Genomic DNA, 25516 nt, shown 5'->3' on the forward strand with positions numbered 1-25516 from the left:
AATCTAACAAACACTTGGATTTCCTGTGTGAAGGAAAACAATTATTTCCATCAATCAAAAGTACACTGCAAACCTACTGTGTGTGGAATACATTAAATGTTGAAGGTGAAAAAAATATAAAGCATGTTCTCATTTTTCAAGAAAAACAGTTTAGAGAAAGATCAAGACAAGTCCCTTTCTTTTTTCCTTAGATAACGGAAACCTTGTCAGAAAGAATCTTAACTTTTTTTTTCATCCCATTATTTTCTATATTTACATATCTTAGAGTAAGTTAGAAATTCTCACTACATTTTTATTTGTTAGCTCACAAACTGACTCAGTATCATTTTGATCCCATAAATTCGGTATGGCAGGAACTGTGCTTGGCAGCAGGGATACTACAATGAAAAAGATATGGTGCTGGTGACAAGGATCAGAATAATAAGAAAAATTGACGAAAACATTATAAATCAGTATTGCAGCTAGGAGCACCTAGATGAGGTGGGGTGGCAGGAGTGGTACAGCGAGCATTCCTGGAGTGATATCTTGGATGGACATAGGAAGATAAGGAGCTGCCAAGGCAAAGGAAAGACCTGGGAAAGAAAACACCAAGGTTGGGGCCAGCACTGTGGCCCAGGGTAATCCTCTGCCTGTGGTGCCAGCATCCCCTATGGGAGCCAATTCAAGTCCCGCCTGCTCCTCTTCCCATCCAGCTCTCTACTAAGGCCTGGGAAAGCAGTAGGAGATGGCCCAGGACTTGGGCCCCTGCACCCGCATGGGAGACCCAGAAGAAGCTCCTGGCTCTTAGCTCTTGGCTTCAGATCCCTGCAGCTCTGGCCATTATGGCCACTTAGGGAGTGAACCAGTGGATGGAAGACCTTGCTCTCTGTCTTTCCCTCTCACTGTAACTCTACCTCTCAAATAAATAAAATCTTAAAAAAAAAAAAGAGAGAGAGAGAGAAAGAAACCAAGGTGAAGGGGGGGGGCACTGTAGGCATGGGGAGGGTGTGGGACAAACACAGGGAGTTACAATCCTCCCATGTTGGAGAGGGGCAGGGAAGTTCCCTGTGTGCACGTGGTTATGGTGAGTGTGGGAGGAATGGCTGGGATGTGGTGGGAGGTGAGGGCTGCGGCCAAGGTAGGCCATCACTGACCTACAACCGCTCCTCACTGCTGTTAGAAAGTGACAAGTTACTGGGGCATCCAGGCAAACGTGAGCATCAAGTCCTATAACAGTAGCATCCGACAGCAACTGCCAAGTCGTGAGCCGGCAAAGCGGACAGCATGGATTCAGGAAAGTAACTAAAAATATCAAGTGCTCCAAGTGCCAAATGACACCAGAACGCTGAGGAAGGGGAGTGCATCAACAGGGGTCACAGAGGGAACAAACTGAGGTGGGCCATGGCCACCTGTGAAATGTGGCTGTGACTCCAAGGGGCCGCTGCAAAGAAAGCACACGCAGTCTTCATCACCCACTCCCCACACAGCTTTTGGCTTGTGGCTCTGATTTACACAACAGTTTTCTTCCTGGGCATATGTCTGATGGAAAGTTGCTTTGGAGCAACTCTACCTTCATCAACTAGTATTTGTCTCTTCCAGTAATTGGCTACATGGGCCCGCGTTAACCCTTTGGTTGCCATGCAGTAGTTTCCCAACATTTTCACAGCACACGTCATAAAGCTGATGTGCAGACAAGAACAAGAATGAACCGGACACGTGTGTCAAATAGCAGGAAATGCCACAGTGGTCTGCACATTGCAAGGGTCTAGAATTAAGATCTTCCTTGGGATCCTCCCCACCAGCCCTGGGCTACACAGCCCTGTTCTCGCCCTTGCCAGCTGCATGTGGGTGTAAGTGTGTCTGCCTCAAGTCCTGCCCTGTCAACACTCCAGCATATCCCACTGCTGCCAGTGGGATTGAAAAGACAGTGCTGGCCCCTGCTAGGTAAACTACATGCTGTGACAGCTGTGTCCTCCCCCCTCCACCTCCAATGCAATTCACGGCCATATGGAACCATGTACATTACTCAAACTAAATGCCTTCTTGGGAGTCTGTGCTAAAACTGTAATATTAATTCCTATTATTGGCATTCTCCTTGATGTAACACAATACAAGTCAATGGTTTATAGATTACTGTGTGCCCTACTAAAAATATCTATCAATATTCTTGCAAGTCACAGAGGAGAGGATAAAATCCTGGGAGAGCTGCATGAAATTAATGCATATCTTGTGTATTCTCCAAATCTAGAGAGAAAGAAGCACCCCAAGAATCTCAAACATTTGCTAGCTGTGAAGTCCCTGAGAAGAATACACCATTTACGAATGTCAGAGCTGTCAAAAGCTTTAAAACATCCACACTGAATTTGCTCTTCAAGGAAAAGAGGACTAGGAAGAGACAGCACCTAGTGAGGTGCTGCTGGTGCAGACTACCTTGTCATGGAGTCCGCTGACTGCCTTCCTCAACTCCAGATCTCCAAATCACGGACACGGAACTCCAGCAAACCATGGAGGGAAAGAAACCTTGCCCCTTATCCTACCTGTATCCCTACCCACGGTCAATTACATAAAAGGTTAAATCAAACAAATAACCAAAGCTACTTCAATGAATACTGAAAATTTTCCTTAATATGATTCAGCTCAGCACTTTGTTCAAACCTCAACACACCAAAGGAATGAATTAAAATCAGGGAACATGTCGGGTATAAGCTGTGAAGTAGGTAAGAGTTGTCATGGTTTCTGTACACAAGCCCACTGTGCTTTAGGAACAGAAGCACATGCAGTTCCCTGGCAAACTCAAGGAGTAATTAGAAGAGGCTTTTCCAAAATGCATGTGCCAAACACAAGCTTATTCTAAGCAGTATTTCCTAGCCCCACCCCATAAAAGGTGTAGCTTGGCCAGCAAGAAGTTGTCTATGAGATAGAAACAGCTTTTGACACATTTTGACAGAGTATTCCATCACAAGCTGATCAAAGCCAATAACAGTGAAACAAGAGTGTATCCACAGAACCTTCCTGTGCGCAGTGAGGAGGGGAAACAAAGGCACCATCGCATAAGAGAAGCAGGAAAGGAGGACTGGAAGACAGCTGAGACCTGCAAGCTTTGGGGCAGGTTTTATCACCCATTCCCAGTAGAAAAAGACCAATAACAAAGCACTCGTGATGTGGCAGGAAGATACTAGGTGTTCCACTGACATGATCTCATTTGATCACTACAGCCCTCTGAAGTAAATACATGCATGCATACACACACACACATGCACACACACATACATAACATATATGATGATTAGACGTGGAACTGATGGAATCAGACAGTATAGCCTCAGTGCCCAGAACGCAGAGGCTGATTGAATTACACTGCCTCCAGCATACCCAGGAGAAGCACCATACAGCTCTGGGGAGTAGCATCCACACATGCGCCATGGAGGTACACAGTGCGGGTAGGCAGAAGCACATCACAGGAAGGTGTGTGACCACCGAACACCCTAGAGGGGCAGGGTTGTCTTGTCTTCTGCAGGTTATCTGCCTGTACAATCTGAGTGTCCCTCTCTTCCAAATACTCTACATACTCAGTGTATGTTCAGAATTGCCTATGCTCAGACAGGAACCTTGGCATCGTATTCTCCAACCCTAGAATTACTAGATCAGAAATTGTGGGGCTAGGGTCCAAATACGCCCTCCAGGTGAATCTGAGGCAGACTCCTGTTTCAGAACTATTGATCAAAGTAAGCCCCTGCCCTAAGTTCATACAGAAAATGCACAAAGAAAAAGTGATAGAACTATTTTCTTTTCTACAAACTCCAAATTCAATGTCTAACTGAACACCAAAATATTATTTCAAAAATCATTGTTGAAAATGTTCAGATGTGAAAATGGACTTAAAGCTCATTTCCTGTACAGAAACAGTGGGAGGTTTATTAGTAGTAGCAAATAAATATAAAATTCCAATAAAATACAAAATGCAACATAATTTTTATGTTCATGATTCACTTGAGGGTCATACTGCTCCAAGAGAACTATCCGGTCATCAATTTTTATAATGGACTCAGAAACTCAAAGGATGCATAATTATAATGACCTTCTTAATGTAAGATATTCATACATTTAAATGAGGTACATTTTATATGCAATAATTTCAAAAACATATATCCTTTTAATGACAGTTCCTGAAACCAATAAGAAAGTGAAACAGGTACATCACACCCTGGGGTGAGGGCGATATTGTAAGTTAAAACAACTCTTATGGAAAGCAATTTGGCAATACCTATCAAGTCGTAAAAACATCCACACTCCTTGACCTGTTAAGTCTACATCTTTTCAGATTAACAATTAATCCCCAAATGAAGAAGTTACACACACAAAAATGACTGCCATAGGTCCCAAAAGGAAGAGACAGGATATATAAAAATATAGAAATGGTTAATAAGATACTATGTGACTATTTAAAAGTAGAGACTATCTAACATTAAACACACACAAATTAAGAAGATGATACAAAATTGTATCTACATTCTGACTACAACTAAGTTTTTAAAATGTGTGCACAGAGAAGTGAAAAGAAAATGAATGTTGAGATGTGAAGGCAAAATTTCTCTTAATTTACTTTCTATGCAAGTTTTTCTAGTTAGGAAGAAATAATAACAAATATTAATATTAGGGACCGAGACTGTAGCGCAATGAGTTGGGATGCCACTTCTGACACTAGCATCCCAGGTGAGTGCTGGTTTGAGTCCTGGCTGCTCCAGTTCTGATCCAGCTCCCGGCTAATGCACCTGTGAAAACAGCAAAAGATGGCCCAGTCTGATCAGAAATGGAGCAGCTAGGACTCAAACCTGTGCCCATTTGGGATGCCAGCATTGCAGGCATCGGCTTTAACTGCTATGCCACAACAATGGCCTCTCAAGTTGAAATTCAGATACACTGACTTGTGGCTGTGTGCACCTGAGTAATCATACAAGAGAGACAAGAGAAAAAGAAGGGGAAAATATCAAATTAGTCACTGCCAAACACTAGTAGCTGGCTTAAAATGAGACATGGCATACCCTTAACACCCCCTAAGAATTAAGCCCCATCACAGACCAGAAGCTCATCCACAAAGTTTTAGAAACTAGCTAACAGCCTATATGATGATACATGGGGAAATTCAATACATAAAACCACCACCAAAGCATCCTATCCTCCCTTTCTAGACCTTTTTTTTTTCCCCTCCCAAATCTATTAAATACAAGTTCTAGCAAGCAAGCCACCATTTGTTGAGCTAAATTTTAAACAGATGACTCTCACTTCAAACTGACTACCATTAATCACCATTGATCTTTAAAAGCCATTTGGGTGTATGCCTGTGACACAGGGAACAGGCTTGCAACATGAATTCTTACAAGGCCCAAATCCCAAGCTTCTGCAAGCAGGCTTGCTTGGCTTTGCTCCGGCACACCCGTGGCTGGAAATGCTACTGTCCTAGCTGTGGAATGCCGACCTTCTTTCCATTTGGGGCAAATTCCTCCCATCACACAGTGTATTCTGACACCATTCCTTCTCTAAATGGTCTGTTAACATAAACGAATCAGAATTAGAGGTGTTTTTCAGTTCCAAGGCACTCCAGAATGACTGGGGAGGGGGTTAGGAAATGAAGTTGATGTGCAATTTCAGGCAAAGTTCATAACTATATAAATCAGCAAAACAATCTCTTTTGCAAACAATTCTCAAGGCACTTCAGTGGTACAAATTGCAAGGCAGTAGCTCCCAAGGATTGAGAAACAATTACTAGGAAAATGTTCATGAATCCATAAAAAAAAAAAAAAAAAAAAGGTACTTTAAAAGAACTGTCAAGTTACAATCCTGTATGTTTAATCTGAAACACTTGCTACTTGCTTTAACACCCTCCGAGGGTTTTTCAAAGCAGACACATTCTGCTATTACAAAAAAAGCTACCATGAAGGCATGCCAATTTTAATTATTGTACACTAAAACTATATTAAATCAGATTCTACTTTTCTCATACAATCTCCTCATCTCTGCCTGTTATTCATGAAAATCACCACTGCCCCACAAATGTTAATCCTTAGAAGAAAATGTAAGTGGAAGTTGGGATGACAAAACCATCACACATTCCTTGTTTAATTCTTCAAGTCCCTGACTCCAGTGGGTCATGGGAGGGTAAAATGTAAAACATCTTTTGAAAATGAATGCTGATCTAAATATATGGCATTTTCTTCTGCTTCTTGGAACAACTTTGGATACATGTCAGTACAATAAAGTTTCCAGCTGATATGAACAGGTTCATTTAGCTAATTCAAGGAAATTACCAGGGCATGTCAATTAGAAAGAGTTAATAGTGCTACCAGAATACAATGTACTTAAGTAAAGCTCATCAAAGTATTTGTGGCTGATTTAGGTACACAAAAAGACAAGAGTGAGTATTCATCGCAAGATACACAGGTTAAAATTAACAAATGCTTCCTTAATGTGACGGCAGCATCATGCTTCATATAATTACTTATGAACAAATCAATATAAGCCAGAGATATAAAGATTGACTTATGAGTGCAAAAAAATTAAGCCTTCTCTCAATAATCCAAACTTAAGAAGAAAAATATCTAACACAGAAGAATTTCACCCTTAGGTTTATGTTAGCATTCTCCTCAATCTAATTCTACTTTGTAAGAAGCGCAAGAAAGGAATGAGGGTGGGAATACAAAATAGGAAAATGAAGGGAAGAGTAAAATATGGGCCAAGCCAGAGAGAATCCAAGAAATAACTAGGTTCTTCCAGAAATGTTGCTTTCTAACCATCATTTCCTCTCTTGTGTTGCAAACAATGCCATTTCACTCCTCCTCTCTGGCATAAATCAAACAAACCTACAGCCAGACAGGCAGGATTCCAGGTACAATGTGGACTTCAATATTCCCCTTTGCCCTTTTAAAGGTGTTAGTATCAAGGTAACTTGGAAGAGGACAATATAACATTAAATCAGATACCTACCATTGCTTACCATACGCCTGGCCACTTCCCACAAAACAAGTCCAAAGGCCCAAATATCAACCCGCTTGTAAGAATCAAAGCAATCCACTTGAATGGTTTCATCTAGAACTTCGGGAGCCATGTAGCGCTTGGTGCCTACCCGCGGGTTGTTTCCCACATCAAGTTGATTGGTGCTCTGGGAATGCATGACTGCCAAGCCTGAAAGGAAGAAGAAAATAGTGTTATCAACACACATCCACTCAGAGGCTGCTGAAGGACTTTAAACCAACCCCAATCAAAAGTGCCCTCTTGTGGTATCCACGGTCACTGTTGCCTCAATACACCCTGGAATGCCCTTGCTGATGACTTCTGGATTGCCAGCAGGAAAAGGACTCATTCCAGAAACCTCCTGAGGCTACTAGGTTAATATACAAACTTCTGAGAGATAAAAAGTTTGGGTAAGTGGTAGACCAAAGCACTAAACCAATTTGAGGCCACTGCTTGAAATCCACAAACAAGCTCCCGTGATAAATGTGAGCTGTGACGTGGCTCAACAAGAACCAAACACAGTCCTTGAGCTCCACTTCTTGATCTCCACTACCACCATGACTAGCCTCCAAACACAAATGTTCAACAGTGTGCAATGGAGAACTTGGGGTAATTCATTACTACATAATGGGCAGATGGCAGCAAGTACTGCTCCACCTTAAAGGAAGCGCTGCTCAGCTGAGCAATAACACTGAGCAAACCCACAGGTTTTTCTCCAGAATCATGAGAATACATCATTAAACTGGACCCCCAACTTAAAACACAACTCATAGGTGAAGTGGCTTGGAAACATTTTCTTCAGCCTTGACTCATTGCCGAATTCCCCAGTGTACAGAGGTCTTGGCTTCCCTCACTGGCCAGTGGGGAGGGACAGATACAGGTGTGGTCTATCTGAGGCACAGTTACTCACTGATGCAAATGTAGACCAAAGGAATAGGAGTCCAATAACACTCAATATAACAAAAAGTGCCAAACTGACACAAGAAGCCGTTATAAACATATGCCATCCAACGATCCTTTAGGGGATCCCTCAAGCCAACTACAGAGAATGCTTATCCTCCCACACTGAACATGTGGGAAAATGGTTCTATGGAACTCTAGGAAGACAGCACACATGATCCCAGCCTTTGTAATTAGCAAAGGTACTGGTAACTGCATTTGACTGAAGCAGAGTAGTTCTTCTTTCTCCCATTTTTATGATGATCCCCAGGATTCTAGGGCCACGGGGAATATTTCCCAAATCAAAAACACTCCACCACTTCCAGAACCAAAGAGCCAAAATATCAGAATATTAAAAATTAGAAGTCTAAATAGAATCTAGCAATACTAGCTGTAGTGGCTCTAAAACATGCCCACAAATGTTTTCAGACTTCTCTCATCAAGAGTTGAAACTTAAATCCTCCATCTGTTGAATGTGGGCTGGACTATAAGGAATAATATGGCAAAAGTGACCGGGGCATTTTCAAAACTAGGACATGATAGTCATTATAAAATTATAAAAGGTTTCCTGTTTGTTCTCCTTTAACTCACTCATCATGGAGTAAAGGCACTCAAGCAGCCCTGTGGAATGTCCACATGACAAGGAACGGGGGCCTGCTGTCCACAGCCAACCAAGGGCACCATCTTGGAACAGGATGCTCCAGCCCCAGGTGGACCTTCACATGACTGCAGCCCTAGCCAGCCTGCAGCTCCTCTGCAACCTCCAGGAGGCCCTGAACCAGACCCACACTTACAAAGCATTCTACCATTCCTAACTCTCAAGGGGCCACATGCGATAATACACCTGTGTTGGTTTATGCTGTTGAGTTATTTTTGTTTGTTTGTTTGTTTTCTTTTTTTTTTTTTTTTTTTTTTGACAAGCAGAGTGGACAGAGAGAGACAGAGAGAAAGGTCTTCCTTTTGCCGTTGGTTCACCCTCCAATGGCCGCCGCGGTAGCGTGCTGCGGCCGGCGCACCACGCTGATCCGATGGCAGGAGCCAGGTGCTTCTCCTGGTCTCCCATGGGGTGCAGGGCCAAAGCACTTTGGGCCATCCTCCACTGCACTCCCTGGCCACAGCAGAGAGCTGGCCTGGAAGAGGGGCAACCGGGACAGGATCGGTGCCCCGACCGGGACTAGAACCCGGTGTGCCGGCGCCGCAAGGCGGAGGATTAGCCTAGTGAGCCGCGGCGCCGGCCTGTTTGTTTGTTTTCTAATATTCACTTACTGGGGCCAGCACTGTGGTGTAGCAGGTAAAGACTCCACCTGCAGTGTTGGCATCCCATATGGGCACCGGTTTAACTCCCGGCTGTTCCACTTGCGATCCAACTCTCTGCTATGACCTGGGAAAGCAGCAGAAAATGGCCCAAGTCCTTCCTTGGGCCCCTGTACCTACGTAGAAGACCCAGAGGAAGCTCCTGGCTCCTGGCTTCAGATCAGCACAGCTCTGGCCATTGCAACCATTTGGGGAGTGAACCAGTGGATGGAAGATCTCACTCTCGCTCTCACTCTCCCTGCCTCTGCCTCTCTGTAACTCTGCCTTCTAAATAAAAAACAAATAAATCTTTAAAAAATATTCATTTATTTATTTGAAAATCTGAGTGACAGAGAAAGAAGAAAAGACAGAAAGATCCTCCATCTGCTGAATCACTCCCAAGATGGCAGCAATGAGCAGAGCTGGGCCAGGCTGAAGCTAGGAATTTCATCTGGGGCCCCTATGTGGGAGGCAGGGACCCAAACAATTGGGCCATCTGCCACTGCTGTCCTAGGCCATTAGCAGGCAACTGGATTGGAAGTGGAGCAGACATGAATTGGATCCCCTATAGGATACTGGCATTGCAGGTGGTAGATTTACCACAATGCCAGACCCTAAGCTGCTAAGTTTTATAGATGATTTGTTACCTAATAATAATTATTACACTCGAGACAAAATAACCAGATGCAATGTATGAACTTTGATGGTATTCTTGACTGAAAAAAACTAGAAATGTAAAAGGATATTAAATGATATTAAAGAATTATTGGCAATTTTTAGTTGTGATAAACTACAATTAGGCAGGGGATGTATCTTGAAGAATTTAGAAGTAAAGTGTTATGATGTCTGCACCTCACTTTCAAATCAACTGAGAAAAATATACACACAATCACATATAGATAAAACAATGTCAAAATTTTAACAATTTCTGAATTTGGGTTCTGAGGCTTACGTAATTATTATATTCTTTCAATCTTTTTGGTATGTTTGAATTTTTTTTTTTTTTTTTTGTAACAGCAAGTAAGGAAAATAAATAGAATACTGGTCTTTTTTGCATTATTAATAACAGAACAATATTTCTAAGGAGTGGTCCCTAATTTCTGGGTATAAAGTAAAACATTCAAATGATGGTCTTAGAGGAGCTGTCCCCAGTACTACATTATCTATCCTCTAATTAACGACTCCTTCACACAGATTTTTAAACCAACCCATGCATCTATCTGGAAGGCTGCCAGCCAAAAGAAATGCAGCTGATGGATTAATTAGCTGCAAGACTCCCCTGCTTCTCCCCACTGAGCCAAGCACTGCCTCAATTTGCCATCCTTCCCAGACCACTGCGTTAGAACTGCAGCTACCCTGTGATTCCCTATTATTTGCCAGGCATTTATGATAATTTCTGAATCTTGTCAGAATTCTATGAGGCAGACTTACTGTTCAGTTCCATGAATAATACTTGAGGACATTATTATGAAAGTTTCAACACTGCAGAAGTACAGTGAATAAGAACCAAATGCTGGAGCCCCTTGGCTAAGGTTCCCTGCCTCTCTCAGCCAATGTAAGCACTGCCAGCACTGGAGCCAGGTACAGACAGGTAAAAGAGACTCATAGACACACAGAGTAAATTATGGGAGGTCAGAGTTCAATCCCAAATCACTCTGGCTCCAGGAGCCATGGAATAAACAATGAAAGTCTTTTATACCACAACTAAAACCAACTGAAAAAAAGCTTTCAGGTCACACTCTTTCAATGTTTATCCTAAATATCTTTCTTGTCATACTTGGGAAACATTGTTTTCTCCATGTGAAAGTAAAGACTTTAAACGAGTTCAAAGGAAATTAATTTGCCTAAAACATTAACTTTCTTGTGCTTAAAAACAAAAATAAACTTCATTATTTACAGAATAATTAGTTTTAATTATTTGTAAAATTAAAGCTAATTTTGTCTAAACCTTCATCAACCTAGTAATAGCTTTTTTTAATCTGGCAGAATAAGAACACTCAAGAATTCACTGTAATGAACAACCAATATTTCAATTCAGTTCTGATTAGCACAGTTATTCAGTCAATAATCTAGGTGTCTAGGATGAATATGGTTTTATGAAATTGTCACCATAAGTGAAAGTAATCTTGCTTACCCGGCAATTAATATGATACTGAGCATTACCCAAGGACCCTAAAAATGAGACACCCCAGAAGGCAACAAGCCAGTTGGTTTGGGGACCTATTTTCCTCTTTCTCAAACTAACATTTTTGCCTTATAGAATGATTCCAGAAGCCATTTCTAAGATGAACTCATTCCATGGAATATTTAATTATGCACTTGCTTTGTGTAAATGTTTACAAAATCAGAATACAACAGTGCTGGCTGCCTCTGAGGATGGGGTGGGATGAGGCTGACTGGATGAGCCTGCAGTGACTTTCTAAAGTAATGGGAAATTCTGTATCTCAAGAGGGACTGGAGTTTTGTAGCAATTGCCAAAACCCTGAGAATATACTAAAGATTTATATATTTTACAGAATGTAAATTTCTCCTGAAAGGGAAAAAAAGAATAAATAATACATTAGTTCAAGATATTGCAATGAGCATGCTAAAGTTGCTATAGAGAAGAGTTCTTTCATCTGTAATTCACTTTGCAAATGTGTCAGAGATTAAGATGGATGGATGGATGGATGGAGGATGGATAGCTGGAGAGACAGGCAATAAAGCTTAAGAATAATTAAATGTTACCAGAAGCATTCAGATGGTGTATACACAGTTGTTCATTACAAAGTTATTTCAGTTTTTATGCACAATTGAAATTTTTTACAACAACAAATTAGGAGGGTAAGAAGTTCAACTTGATAAAACACTGGAGTGCAATAAAGGCAAAAATGGTAATACTTTAAGAAATTTACCCAAATCTGCTATGCAGCACTGTCCATTCTTCTTCACCAGGATGTTTTTGCTTTTTAAATCCCGATGGGCAATGGCTGGTTTCCCTTGGGTCCCAAATATCTCTATATGCAGATGTGCAAGACCACTGGCTATGGACAGCACTATTCGAAGGCAGCTAACTGTATCCAGAGTAGTAAGCTGAAGATAGTCATACAAGGATCCCATCTCATGATAATGTGTAATTAACCACAACTGAGTACTGGAGTGTCTTGATGTCATGTCCGAAGCAATGAAACCTGGAGAGAGCAACAACAAAATTAACACAGTGAGAACTCCACACTGTAACTTTTAGTATTTTGAAATGGTGCTTTACACAACAGACATCATTTGTTTGAAAAAAGATGAACCCATCGCCATGACAGAAGGCTTACAGATGCACTAACAGAGGAAAATAATAGCATTTATCCCTTACAAAGGGCACTGCTAATGAACAGGGAATTTCAGGAGGAAGGATAGAGTGGGAAGAATCACTGTCCCTAAATCTGTATATATATAAAATACATGAAATTTGCATACCTTAAATAAAATCTTTTAAAAAAGAAATTTTCATATTCCTTTCCATTCTAAGTATTATGTTTTTTTAAAAAAAAAAAAAAGATTTATTTTATCTATTTGAAAGACAGAGTTACAGAAAGAGAGTGAGAGAGACAGAGAGAGGTCTTCCATCAACTGGTTCATTCTTCATATGGCACAATGACCAGGGCTGGGTCATGAAGTCAGGAGCTTCTTCAGAAGTGGAGCAATCAGGACTCAAGCCTGCACACATATGGGATGCTGGCACTACAGATGGCAGCTTAACCCACTATGCCACAAAGCTGGCCCTGAGTGCCTTTAAAAAAAATACTTCACATTGCGTTATGATTCAGACAGGAATAGTACCTTTGTACTCACCCATAAGGACAGTGGCAAACTCTTATCACACTGATCTTCCAAGTACAGAGCCTTCATCAATCACCCTAAAACATAAAACCTGGAACCTAGACTCTTAGATTCCAGTTCTGATCCTGCCTGTAACTTACAGTGCAATATCAGGTAAATTAAACCTGCTCTCTGGCCACTTTTGTTGAGACACAATATAAATAGGTGAGTTTATACCAAATGACCGATTTAAAAAAAAAAAAAAAAAACAATCCAATAGAACAAGCACTTACAATGCTATCTGTCAGTCATATGGAAAAAAACGAAGATGATAGCATTTATTGGCTAGAAAAGGAAAAATAAATAAAAGGGGAAAATACACACAATAATCTGTAATATTCATCTACAAAGGACACCATGAGCCCAGGGAAGGGGCTGACTCCCTTCAGTAAGCGGCCACTGAACAGGCCTCTCGCTGACAGAAGGTAGGTACAGACAGATGTGGCCAAACCCAGAGAGAATGATTTTTCTCCTGGACATTCTGAGGGGATACTTGGTATTTCCCTTGGGAACTTTTACTCTTTAATGACTTTCTCAGAAATAAATACAAACTATAAAAGCGCCACTCAAAAGACTTTAAATTGCTGCCATGTATTTGTGTGGCCTCTACGGATTTCTTCCCCAAAGGAAAAGCAGCCTCTGAGTTAACAAGTAACACATCTTTATTCTCCTGCCTCCCCTAAAGCCCCTAGGTCTTCAATAAGGACCTTGTCCTGTTCATTATGCTATGACTTTCATAGACAATGAGTTTACCTCTTTCCTTGCCCAATCACGCTTTCCAACATGTCCCGCAAGCTCCTGTCCTGGCTGTTCCCTTTACAGGGAACACCCTCTTCCTAGGAGCAGGGCTGACTCCCTGCCCTCTGGCAAGTCTTAGTTCAAATCCAGTTCGATCTAAAAGGCTGATACTGACCACCACGTTGGAAACTATAACTTAGTCCTCTCTAGGCATTCCAAATCTCCTTTACAACCATCTCCTTCCAGGGAAAAAAATGACTTCTAAACCAGCAGGGCTCTTTTCATAGGTTTCTCTCTCAGGAGTGAATTATACAGCTATGTTTGCCTCACAAGGCTGGACGTTCACTTATGTAGAATGTCTGTGTTTTGAGTCAAAACACTTTGCTAGGGGTATGGATTGAGGCCAGTGGTTAAGATGCTCACATCCCATATCCTGCTCCTGACTCCAAGCTTTCTGGCATGCTTCCTGCCAATGTAGACCCTGGAAACAGTAACGGCTCAAATGGTTGGGTTGCTGCCATTCATGTGGGTGACCCGGACTATGCCCTGAGCTCTTGGCTCCAGACAACCCAGCCAAGGTCACTGCATGAATTTGGAGAATGAACCAGCAAATGGGAACTAACTCACTCACTCACTCTTCACCCTCCCCCCTTCTCCCTCTTTCTCTGCCTCTCAGAAAAAGAAAAAGAAAAAAAAAGAACTCTACTACTAGTAGAGGTTGTACAGCTGCCTCAGGTTGGAATTCTGGCACAGCCATTGGATGTGTTCATAATAGGAAGAGAAAGTGATTAGTGCAAAAGCCTCTTACTTAACAACCAGTCATCCTCCTAGGCTCCTTGAGAGGTCAAATAAAACCCAAAGTCTTAAGTCAGGTTATCAGCAGCCCTCGTGAGCCTCTCATTGGCAATGCTCCCAGGAACAAGGTACCTCCTGGGCAGCTTTCACAGGCCAAGTGCAAGGCCACCATGTAAGAGAGTATGGTTGTGAGGCCTCAGAGCTACCCTACTAGGATTGCATACTGGCTCTTCCACCCTGGGGCTAGCTGATTTTGCCCAAGGCATATAAAATTTCCACCTTAGTGTCCTCATTTGCAAGATAAGGATAATAACAACATATATTTCAAAGGGTTACTGTGAGAGTAAGAGTCATTACATGTAAGATGCTCGGAACGATGCCCATCACATAGTAAATGTTCAAGAACAGTTAGTGACTGTAGTATTATTGTAGTAATTTGATGTCATATCTTTTTAGGGAGATTCCTTTACTTACTGATCTCAAGAATTTGATTAAACAGCTAGGTGGTAATTTTAAGAGCAAGTGATAGTTCAGGAGATAAACACTGGTGATGGTTATACAACAATGTACTTAACACCACGAAACTATACCTTTAAAGTGGTTAAAATGGCAAATTTTCTGCTACGTGTATTTCACTACAATTTTGTACAGAGTAGAAAATAACACTTCAGAATGAATTTCTCCTATGGTTTTAGTGATGAGAAAAGAATGCTGAGAAAGATGTAACTTTAACACAAAGTCACATCATGGGTCTCTGCTTGTGCTCGAAGTTGACTCCAGTTTCCCAAGTTCCCATCTCACTGTTTCTAACATCACACGACATAGGCTCTCATTAACCACTTAAGCGGTTAATTTCCACACCAACCACAGAGAAGGAAGAGTTGAAATTCAAACTAATTTAACATATTTTTTAATATGTTAAATCAGCAGGATCAACCAGGAGGGCCCAGAGTTTTGCATGTATGTGTAGACAGATACAAACGTAATTTTTGGAATTTAAAAAAAAATACTTTTTAATTTTATATGGAAAAAAATTAGCATGGTTCTTCATTGAGTGGATGTCTTGGATAATCCATTCAAGGAAGATCACTAAGTCCAATTTAATGAAACTAATACCCTTCCTGTACCAACAGAAACATTGGTGGGATGTGCAATTTAATTATGTGTTAGAGGAGGCTAGCGTTAGCAATTCACACGAGTCAGGGGAATCATGAACTGATAATTCAAACACAATGTGCTCTTTGATAGAAAATAAAACGATCACTGAAAACAAAGTTTCTACATCCAGAAAATTGATAAAGCATGGAAAAAAAAAGTCTAACACAACAGAGTATACATTTCTCCCACCCAAGTACTAACCAGGTTCAACCCTGCTTAGCTTCCAAGACCAGCCGAGATCAGGTGTGTTCAGTGTGGTATGGCCATAGACGGCAGAGTGTACATTTCTATGAGCTTTCTCTACTAAAACAGTAAAACCAACCCAGATAGCTGTGATTATGATGAGGGTAGAAAGAGCTCATGGACTCAGAATTTCCATGGACCAATAAGTAATAAGAAATGGACAATGTTGTATCCTATGTGCTCATACTAAGGGAACCTAACTTCCTATATATGAATCATAGTTCAAAATTACCTTTCAAATATTTCTTGTAAGTCCAATTTAATAAACATTTACTGAGTACTACCTTATACAAGGTATTGAACTCAACACTGGGTGTGAATGCAAAAACAATGGAAATGACTCTTGCTCTCAGTGCCCAAAGGAGTGGTATCATAGGTCATTTAACTTGAGTGCATGGATAGATGCTATTTGCATAGCACAGCAATATCTACGGCAGTTTGCTCAATGAGTCTATGAACCCTGTGAGTATTACAGGGGATGCATGAATGTGACCTTCTTTCAATGAGTCTCAAGATCTTTCACACTTCTCAAGAGCATGTGTACCTGTCCACTAGGGATAACTGTGATATTTAATGATTTTTGGTACAGCATGCCTTCTAACTCTGAATTTATTGTTCAACCTCATCCCATTCCAGTGTCAGAGGGAACACTGAAATATCCCAAGGTAATCTCAACAATAGATGAATGTTTACCACACATCTTCACTCTACAGACTAAGAAGCAACTCTACTGCTACATGACCACCTAGCACACTGTGGTGTACAGCACAGAACTGTGGTTATGAGTTAGCTTTTCCAGTGTGATTCCCCACTCTACTATTTAAGTTCTCTGTAAATCAGTTGCCCATCAGTTAAAACTGGGAAGATAAGCACAGCTAACCTCACTTGGTCATGGTGAAGACTAGAAGAGAAAAGCACTCACAGCAGTGGCTACTGCAGAGTAACATATCTGCTGATACTTTTGCTGTTATTGCTATCACTGCTGTTACACATAAGAATGTTCCTGCAGCACCAAGCAGTGTCTGGTAAGTGACAGCAGAGGTACAAAGAGAGGGAGTGTAGAGAAGCACAAGTCTTTCCATTGGGAGTAACTGGAAGGAAACGGAGAAGTTTCAATGGAGGGAGGGGTAGATGGGGAGTGAGAAGGGGATAATGGATGCTCAAGAACAACAAGTACAAAAACAAAGAGATCTAACTGTCTCTGGCAATCAGAAGGAATAGCAACATTGGCAGCAGCTGAAGATGGGCATTTTTGTAGATGAAACTTAAGACATTCCTTGTAGCTCCAAAGCAGGGAATCTTGAATGTCAGGCCCAGAAGTCATAAATGTTACAAGCACTTTGAGAGCCACCAAAGACACTTTGAGCAGAATTATCTCGGCTCCAAAATGAAAGACAGCTCTGTATGGAGAAATGGTTTGGAAAGGGAAGGCTGACAGCAACAATACAAGAAAGGAGGGTTAGCTATAAGGAGTAGGGCCCCAGAGTTAAGGGAAAGAAAAAACAAAACAACAACAGCCATCAGTTCAAACAATTCTTAGATGAAACATCTCAAGCAGACCATTGAACCAAAGCTTTGGACAAGGGTCAAGTCATTATTTGCAGACAACTTGACTCAGATTTAAAACTAAATTGGCAGTACTGAAATAGATTTAAAAAAAAAAAAATCTGGCCATCCTATAAGCCAGACCTAATCCAAAAGCCATAAGGTGGCCAACACAATGCTATGCAGAGTTCAATTCGATATAAATTTTCTATCCAGTATTACGGAAGCACTGCAGGCAGCGTTCATCATGCACATATTAGTATAAACACATTTAGACAAAGTTTTCAGAAACACAGCTGATGAGTCCAAGGAATAAGCTCACCCATTACACTGCCACAGCAGTATTCCACGGGCACTTTCTATATTTCACAAATGTTGCTAAGCTTTAGTTTCTAAATTAAAATGTATGCTGAATCCCTCTATAAATCTGGTCTTTAAAAATGATGCCTAGTTTGAAGGAATGTGCATTTAATTACAATGTCCCTGAGAGCTGTGAATCTCTAGGAAAGAGTCCAAAGATCTTTCTTAGTTTGATTCAAGTAATAAATATTCAAAAAGGGTGGAGTAAGCAGAGCAGCCCAGGAAGCCTTGAAGTGAACGATACGGGGCAAATTTCTGTTGTTTAAATAACGATCTGCAGATGTAGGAATAAGAATGAGCAATAACGGATTTCCTTTTCATCATCCAGAGAATCTTAAAACTTATTTGCAGATTTCAATAAGAAATTGGTGTTAAAACTAAACATTACATAAACACTGAGGATCCCTGCCTGGCTTTTCAAGAGAGACTCAAAATTCACATTCACTGACACAGAGAGGGCCAAGGGCAGGCAATTATTTCTCAACACAATTAACACGGGGACCCTTGTTGTACTTACCTAAAATATTTTCATGCCTCAGCATCACAGTGTTATACAATTCAGTCTCCCTGAACCAAGATTTCTCATCCCGGGAGGAGAAGATCTTCACAGCTACATTTTCCCCTTGCCAACTGCCCCTCCACACTTCGCCATACCTGCCTTTCCCTGTGGAAAGCAAAACAAAGATGACATTTTGACAGTGGGCACACAAAAGGCAGCCAGCCCAGTGATTCATTAAGAAAGAGCCAATAAACGTAGAGCCCACAACTCTTCATCCCTCCCAAGGTTTCCCAGAGAAAGCCAAACTGGAGATAGAAATACTGCAATCTTTTGTCTGTGAGGACAGAAAAATCAGGTAGGAACTATCCCTGCCTCCCACCAACTGTGGTAACAAGGTGCCTTCAGCATCTTCAATGTACAATCAGCAGCCAGTTGTTCCTTTTACCTCAAGAGTCTTACTGAAAGGTATAAAATGCAAACACTTCTTAAAAACACATGGAAGTTAGAACTCAGAAAATGGCACCAGTTATTTGGCTACAAGACTGTACTGAAATCCAAACGTGTATGTAACTACACTGAATGGCTCCCTTGGTTCTTTGGCTCCATACAGGATCAACAAAGGCATTTTTCTAAGCATCTAAATGTGTGAATTTACATTATGCATTTTTTTCCACAAAGGAGACTATTAAGTTTGAGATGTGTTCTGAGGATTAAGACAAAACAAACACAAAAGCCCAAACACAATACTATGTAGGAGATTGACAAGCAGCCACGACCATCCCTAAAGGATTTCTTGGCAGAGGATATATTTCAAAAGAGGATTTGCAAAGTCTTAAACACATAATCCCAGAGCAGTGCTGATTTCTAACATTGGTCATGGGTAGTCTTTTGTCAGACAGCCTCTCTGATGCCACAAGTGGGCTAAACCGAAAAGGCAACCTGGAGGAAACATGAAAACCATGCTAACCTCTTGCGAGCATGGCCCCCTTTGCAGCAGCAACACACTTGTCATCTTGTCAACCACAGGCTCCCTCATCCATTCTTCTCTTTAATTATGGGTAGAGAGGAGGAGGTAATTACCACTAAACTAAGGGGGATCAGCAAGGGGTATAATGAGCCTAGATGATGACACAGCAGGGGATACAACTTGCAGGCCAGTGGGGCTGTCTACCCAGGCAAGAGGCTGTGGGGATCACGGGGATCATGTGGCTGTAAAAGACAGCGGCAACACCCAACAGCATTTACAGGCAAGCAATCCCTTGGTGGAAAACTAAGACATTGAGAACCCAAACATGGAAAGATGCAGACCTCTCCAAAATCTAATCAAAACCCCTAACTCTAGATTCTCTGGCAAGAAATAATGTCTTTACTAAATACCAAAATGGATCCAACAGCATGTGAAATATGACCAGGAATTGCTCATTGTGGGGTGCTGTCAGGCCACACAGGATTCACTTTAATAAAGTCAAAGCATTTGCCCATCACAAGATGACAGCTACTGTTAAGATACTACAACATTAGCTACTAGAAAAATGGCACGCTAATCTTTTCTTGCCTTTGTTCCATTTTTTATCTCTCTTTCTCTCTATGTTCTCAATCTTTCATTGGGGAGGAGAGAAAAATATCCCAGGGGAATGGTGGACATAGGGTTGTCTCCAAAAAAAATTCTTTTTTAGAAAGCAGGAGATGAATGATAGAGTAGGTAGAATGAAAATAGAAATGTATTTCATGGTTTTGAAATGTTTGTTACAAATGCAACATTATGTAGAAGTCCCTAAAACAAAAGCAGAGATGACCCAAAGCCCTGGCCAGGGAGGTTCAGAAGGGAGATACCTAAAGGCACCTGAAATGTGGATTCTCACTGAGCACCACCTAGAAATGACAGACCTAGTACAACTTCCCAGGTTTGTGACAATACACCATTTGTACAGCTCATCACATATATTTCTATTTGAAGCTGTACCACACAAACACTAATTATAGGGAACTCCAAAGGTATACCTTTTATTGAAGTATTTGGTGCTAACCAAGAAAATGAAAGGACATTTTGCATTGTTTCCAGAAATACTAAAGAATATCTACAGAAACAGAAACAGTATGCACTTTTAAAGGTGTAGTATTATTTTGTCCATTGAACTCTGGGGCCAATCACCAAGGACTAACCTTGAGATATGGTGCAGCCCCATGGATGGGGAGTGGCCAGGGGTCAGGAGATTAGAGAACAGGCAAGACTCAAACATGTCTCCCTTCACTGCCTCCCACCACCACCAGACACCCTTGTTCATAATCAAATATGATATTACTTGGTAAAAGAAGACAACTCTGGTTGTACATAATGAGCACATTTGGGACTTGTCCATCTTCATTTTCTCTAGTCACAATCTGCTGCGGAGGAGAAGCTTGGAGTGGGAAACACAGTAGCCACAGACCTAGATAAATGGCAAGAAAGCCTCTGCTGGGTCCCTGCGTGGGTCAGTCCAACAGTCACTGCTCTTCCTACCTCTGCCCATTCCATTTCCGTTGCTGTCCCTCTTCTCATGAAAACAAGAAGAAAGGGATCAGGTGTTTGGCACTGCAGTTAAGACACCACTTGGTATACCTACATCCCAATTAGGAATGCCTGGGTTTGAGTCCCGACTCTGCTTTCAATCCCAGCTTCTTGCTAACGCACACCCTAGAAGGCAGGCAAGATGTGGCTCAAGCACTTGGCTCCCTGCCACCCACATGACAGACCCATATCGAGTTACAGGCAGGCACCGTGGCTCACTTGGTTAATCCTCCGCCTGCGGCGCTGGCATCCCATATGGGTGCTGGGTTCTAGTCTCGGTTGCTCCTCTTCCAGTCCAGCTCTCTGCTGTGGCCCGGAAGGGCAGTGGAGGATGGCCCAAGTGCTTGGGCCCCTGCACCTGCATGGGAGACCAGGAGGAAGCACCTGGCTCCAGGATTCAGATCGGCACAGCTCTGGCTGTGGCAGCCATTTGGGGGGTGAACCAACAGAAGGAAGACCTTTCTCTCTGTCTCTGTCTCTCTCTCTCACTGTCTAACTCTATCTGTCAAATAAATTTTTAAAAAAATATATTGAGTTACTAGCTCCTGACTTTCGTATGACCCAGCTCAGCTCTGGCCACTCTAGGCAAATGGGGAGTGAACCAACAAATGGAAGACTCTGTCTTTGCCCCCTCCACGCCACCTCTCTTTGTCTCTTTGCCTTTCACGATAGATGGATGGATGGATGGATGGATGGAGAGGTGGATAGATAAATAAAAGAGTAAACCATTATCACTAGAATGAGACTGTAGAAGCACTGCCAACCCACTATTGCTACTGAAACCATCTCCGTCTGCCACCTAAAAGAGAAACTAATGAAAATTGTCATGTGATTTGCCACATTAAACTAATAAAAGCAGGATTAAAAAAAAATAATAACCATGGGCCAGTGTCATTGTGCAGAGTGATTACATTGCTGCCTGTGACATCAGCATCCCATGTACAAGTGTGGGTCTCAGTCCGAGCTGCACCACTTCCCATGCAGTTCCCTGCTAGTGTGCCTGGGAAAGCAGCAGACGGCCTAAGTAACACAGGAGACCCAGAGGGAGCTCCAGGCTCCTGGCTTCAACATGGCCCCACCTCAGCAGTTGTAGCCTTTTGAGGAGTGAACCAGCAGATACTGTGTGTCTCCTTCTCCATCACTCTGCCTTTCAAATAAACAAAATAAATATTTAAAAATAATGCATAACACTCAAAAAGGAAGAGGGGAAAAAAAAGGAATTACCGACACACTCCAATAGTGTAATCTGGCGAGCCACTGTTCTTTGTACCAGAAAAGGAAGACCAGAACCACTTCCTGACGTACACGAATGATCCAGTAAATCCTGTAGTTTAAGACAAGGAGAAAAGGCAGCTGTTGAGCAATAACTCGGTGTAGAGTATTAGTCTGCATGTTGTAACTCACATGGAAGGCACGTGATGCCTAGTGCTCATGGAAAGCTCCACTGGAAGGTTTGGCTTCATCTCAGAAAACCAGGATCCAGCCCTTTCCCAAATAGATGATAGGTTTTCCTGAGAAACCGTCCTTTCTTGTACCCAGAATTTTATAACAAAATACATAAAGAGGCCGAGCAAAATCAAACTTGGAAGTCCAGTAAGTAGGGCTGAGTACAAGAGGAAGCAGTAGAGAGAACAGCAGGTTAAACCCAAAGAAGGAGGGGGGCATTCTTTTGACTCCAAGAACTGGGTACAATTTACCATATTCTGCTATGCTCACGATCTACCAAATGATCCACTGTAGTTGCCATACCAACTACAGAACTCTAATTAGGAAAAAACAAATTAGGAATCAAGAACAAACAACTCAAATGTTTCTAATGGAAAGACTCCAAAAACCATGAGGATCTTTCAATTGGTACACTCAGGCAGGGGTGGACTCCATGGATGGAGGTCATATCATAGGTGGGTAAGGAACAAAAGGGTTACTAAATGAACGCCTACTTGTCATTTCTCATTGTGAAACACAAATCAGACAGGAAAAAAATTACACTTTCACTAAACACATAAAACCAAAGCACCACAAAGACTTCTATAAACAAACAGGTTGCCAAGAAGATTCCAGTTAGTTCATTCATAAAGTTTTCCTTCTTACTCTCAGTGCGAGCCAAGAAGCATGGTATCTGGCATGGATTATCTGCAATAAACAATATTGTGCCTGTGGTGATGGTGGGAAGGTTGCAGTAATGCTGAGCTAACATTCCCCAAAGCTCTTCCTTTCCCAAACATTTTAGTTGGCCTATTAAAGCAATGCATTGATTTGTGTGAATTTCATCTGCTCTCACTTCCTGTGAGCACCACTGTGAAGTACTGTTGAACAGCAAAATTACCAAAAGCTGAACATCCAACGGAAGAAATTTAGAACCCTTAAAAACCACAAAAGGAATAATCAACAAGAAAATGCATGTAGATGAAGTACAGTCTCAGATATCCCCCCTAACAGTTCTCTCCTTGACTGTTTTCTTTTTTTCTATTTCACTAAATGTTTGTAAAAGAATAATTCTGAAAACTAAACTAGCATTTTTGTTTTTCATTGTACACAGTTCTGGTTTTAAGCCCAGTTCATAAATCTAAGGCAAGGAGTTAGAGCAGGGGAGGTGTGCAAGGGGGAACTCGTGGGAATAAAGCAAACACTAAACACTATTAACAAACATTGACCTCAACTCCGATCGCAAGGCTGTTTTTTTTTTTTTTTTTTTTTTTTTTTTTTTTAAGTAGGCAAGTGGTTTGGTCAGGCTATGCTTTGTTGAATCATATACATGAGTGCCTCACTTAAATAAGCAAGTATGTTGACCAGTAATGAGAGTTTGTTTCAAAGTGTGTTCTTTCATATGCTACTGTGTCATGATTTAATGTCATCTGCCGTGGTTGCGTTTACAGAACTATTTTGGCATACGCTTGCACTCCTCTTTCAAAATTCTAAAAGCAATTTAAACAGTAATTTACACTAGATATTCCAATTATTGCCGTTGGTAATTAGTTATTTTAGCAGCTGTGAGCAAAGAGGTTCTGACTAATCTATTTTAGAATCGCACTTGGCTGAAGCTTTGTCAGGATTCATCCTCACATCTTCTTTCTCCTAACTCAATAAACTCATTTAACTTTCCTTAAAGCTTGAAATAGGTTGTGAAGTGTATTTCTAACAAAATATTGTATTTCTCTACTTTTCAAGACAGAATACCCTTCTATCCTCTCCTCCCCCAGTTCCACGGTACTAACGTTCAAGTAGGAGTAACAGGAAGCTACACAAGGTCACTTCACACCTTTTCATACCAAAAAGTGCATCACACTGGTAGCCCAGAGTTGGGGCAGGTGGTAGGCTGGAATGTTTACCAGCCTATGTCAGCCACCACCAAATGTCCTGACAACTCACTAGGGGGGTCCTGCAGCTGCCCAGGTACAGCACCTGAGTACCAAGATGGCCACTGGTGACAGGTGTCTTCTTAAGCCAAAAGGAAGTTACAGGGTAGATTTAACTGGGGAACCACCAGGATGCTGTAAATTCATCATCAAGCAGAACAAGACTTAATACAAGATAATTTGGGATGATATATGGGTATAGCATTAAATAACATTGAATCATATTAGAAAGTCATTACCTTGCCTGTCTTTCGACTCATCAGATTATGACAAGGAAAGAGTCCTGATTTGGTATCAGCATGTCTTTCACACCCCTGTACCACAGACCTTTGCTTTTTTCAGAATTGGCATCAAACTCAAGTTAGGATCCGTGTAGATTGTTATTTTCTTTCTATTACCATCTATAGTAACCTTCTATTTGTACCAAGTGATTCCTACTTCCCACTTTAATTTTCTTTAAAATTAACACTTGGCAATTTTAAAAAGTCAACAAAGGAAGACAGTCACTTACTAATATGAATTACCATAAAGTATACAGAATAACTCTAAAATGCTAAAATGCAATGGCTTCACCAAGAGAGTCGTCATTAGTCACAGGATGCCACTGAATGAGTAAGCTATGGCTAGTCTGAACTGATACATGCTCAAGTGTAAAATATACCCAAGATTTGAAAACTTTCGGTTCAAAGAATGTAAAAATCTAATAATTTTTACTGTATGTTTAAATGATAAAAATTATAAGTATTATTAAAATGAATTCCATCTTTTTTAATACTTGGTTTGTTTAAGGTGACTACTTAAAAAAAATTTTTTTAATTTAAAATTACAGATGTCGTGTACACACATTTCTATTGGACGGCACTAGTTCGGCCAAATGACTGTAGTCCACCAGGGGGCAGCACAGGAGCATGAAAAACGTAATGGCTGCTTTTTTTGGATGTCAAGTTTTAAAGTCTTAAATTATAGGCTGTTGAAATAATCTAGAAGGGAAACTGATTTTTAAGATTAAGCAAAAGGTGCTTTCTTTAAAAAAGTACTCTTTTTTGCTAAGTACTCTTTTTGCTGTTCTTATGTATGGGAAACTAAACAGGTGTCAGCATATGTTTGTTTAGGGCATAACTAACCAACAGTACACATGTGCATGGTCCAATCCCTTACCAATTAGATTTTCATGACTGAGATGAAGGGTCTAGAGTCATTTGG

The 25516-nt window shown here is 41.2% G+C and overlaps 1 protein-coding gene across 2 annotated transcripts in view; it reads right to left on the reverse strand.

Moving 5' to 3' along the window:
- The window catches only part of ACVR1 (activin A receptor type 1), a 134719-nt gene that overhangs the window by 5602 nt on the left and 103601 nt on the right, over positions 1-25516 (reverse strand). For both annotated transcript variants that reach the window (XM_062186980.1, XM_062186990.1), the window contains exons 6-9: positions 22182-22281; positions 18428-18574; positions 12114-12389; positions 6961-7158 (exon numbers count right to left, since the gene is read on the reverse strand). In XM_062186980.1, the coding sequence (XP_062042964.1) occupies positions 6961-7158; positions 12114-12389; positions 18428-18574; positions 22182-22281 (721 nt within the window). The remainder of the gene's footprint in view (positions 1-6960; positions 7159-12113; positions 12390-18427; positions 18575-22181; positions 22282-25516) is intronic.

The sequence above is a fragment of the Lepus europaeus genome, chromosome 1, assembly GCF_033115175.1.
Source record: "Lepus europaeus isolate LE1 chromosome 1, mLepTim1.pri, whole genome shotgun sequence".
Classification (NCBI taxonomy): domain Eukaryota; kingdom Metazoa; phylum Chordata; class Mammalia; order Lagomorpha; family Leporidae; genus Lepus; species Lepus europaeus.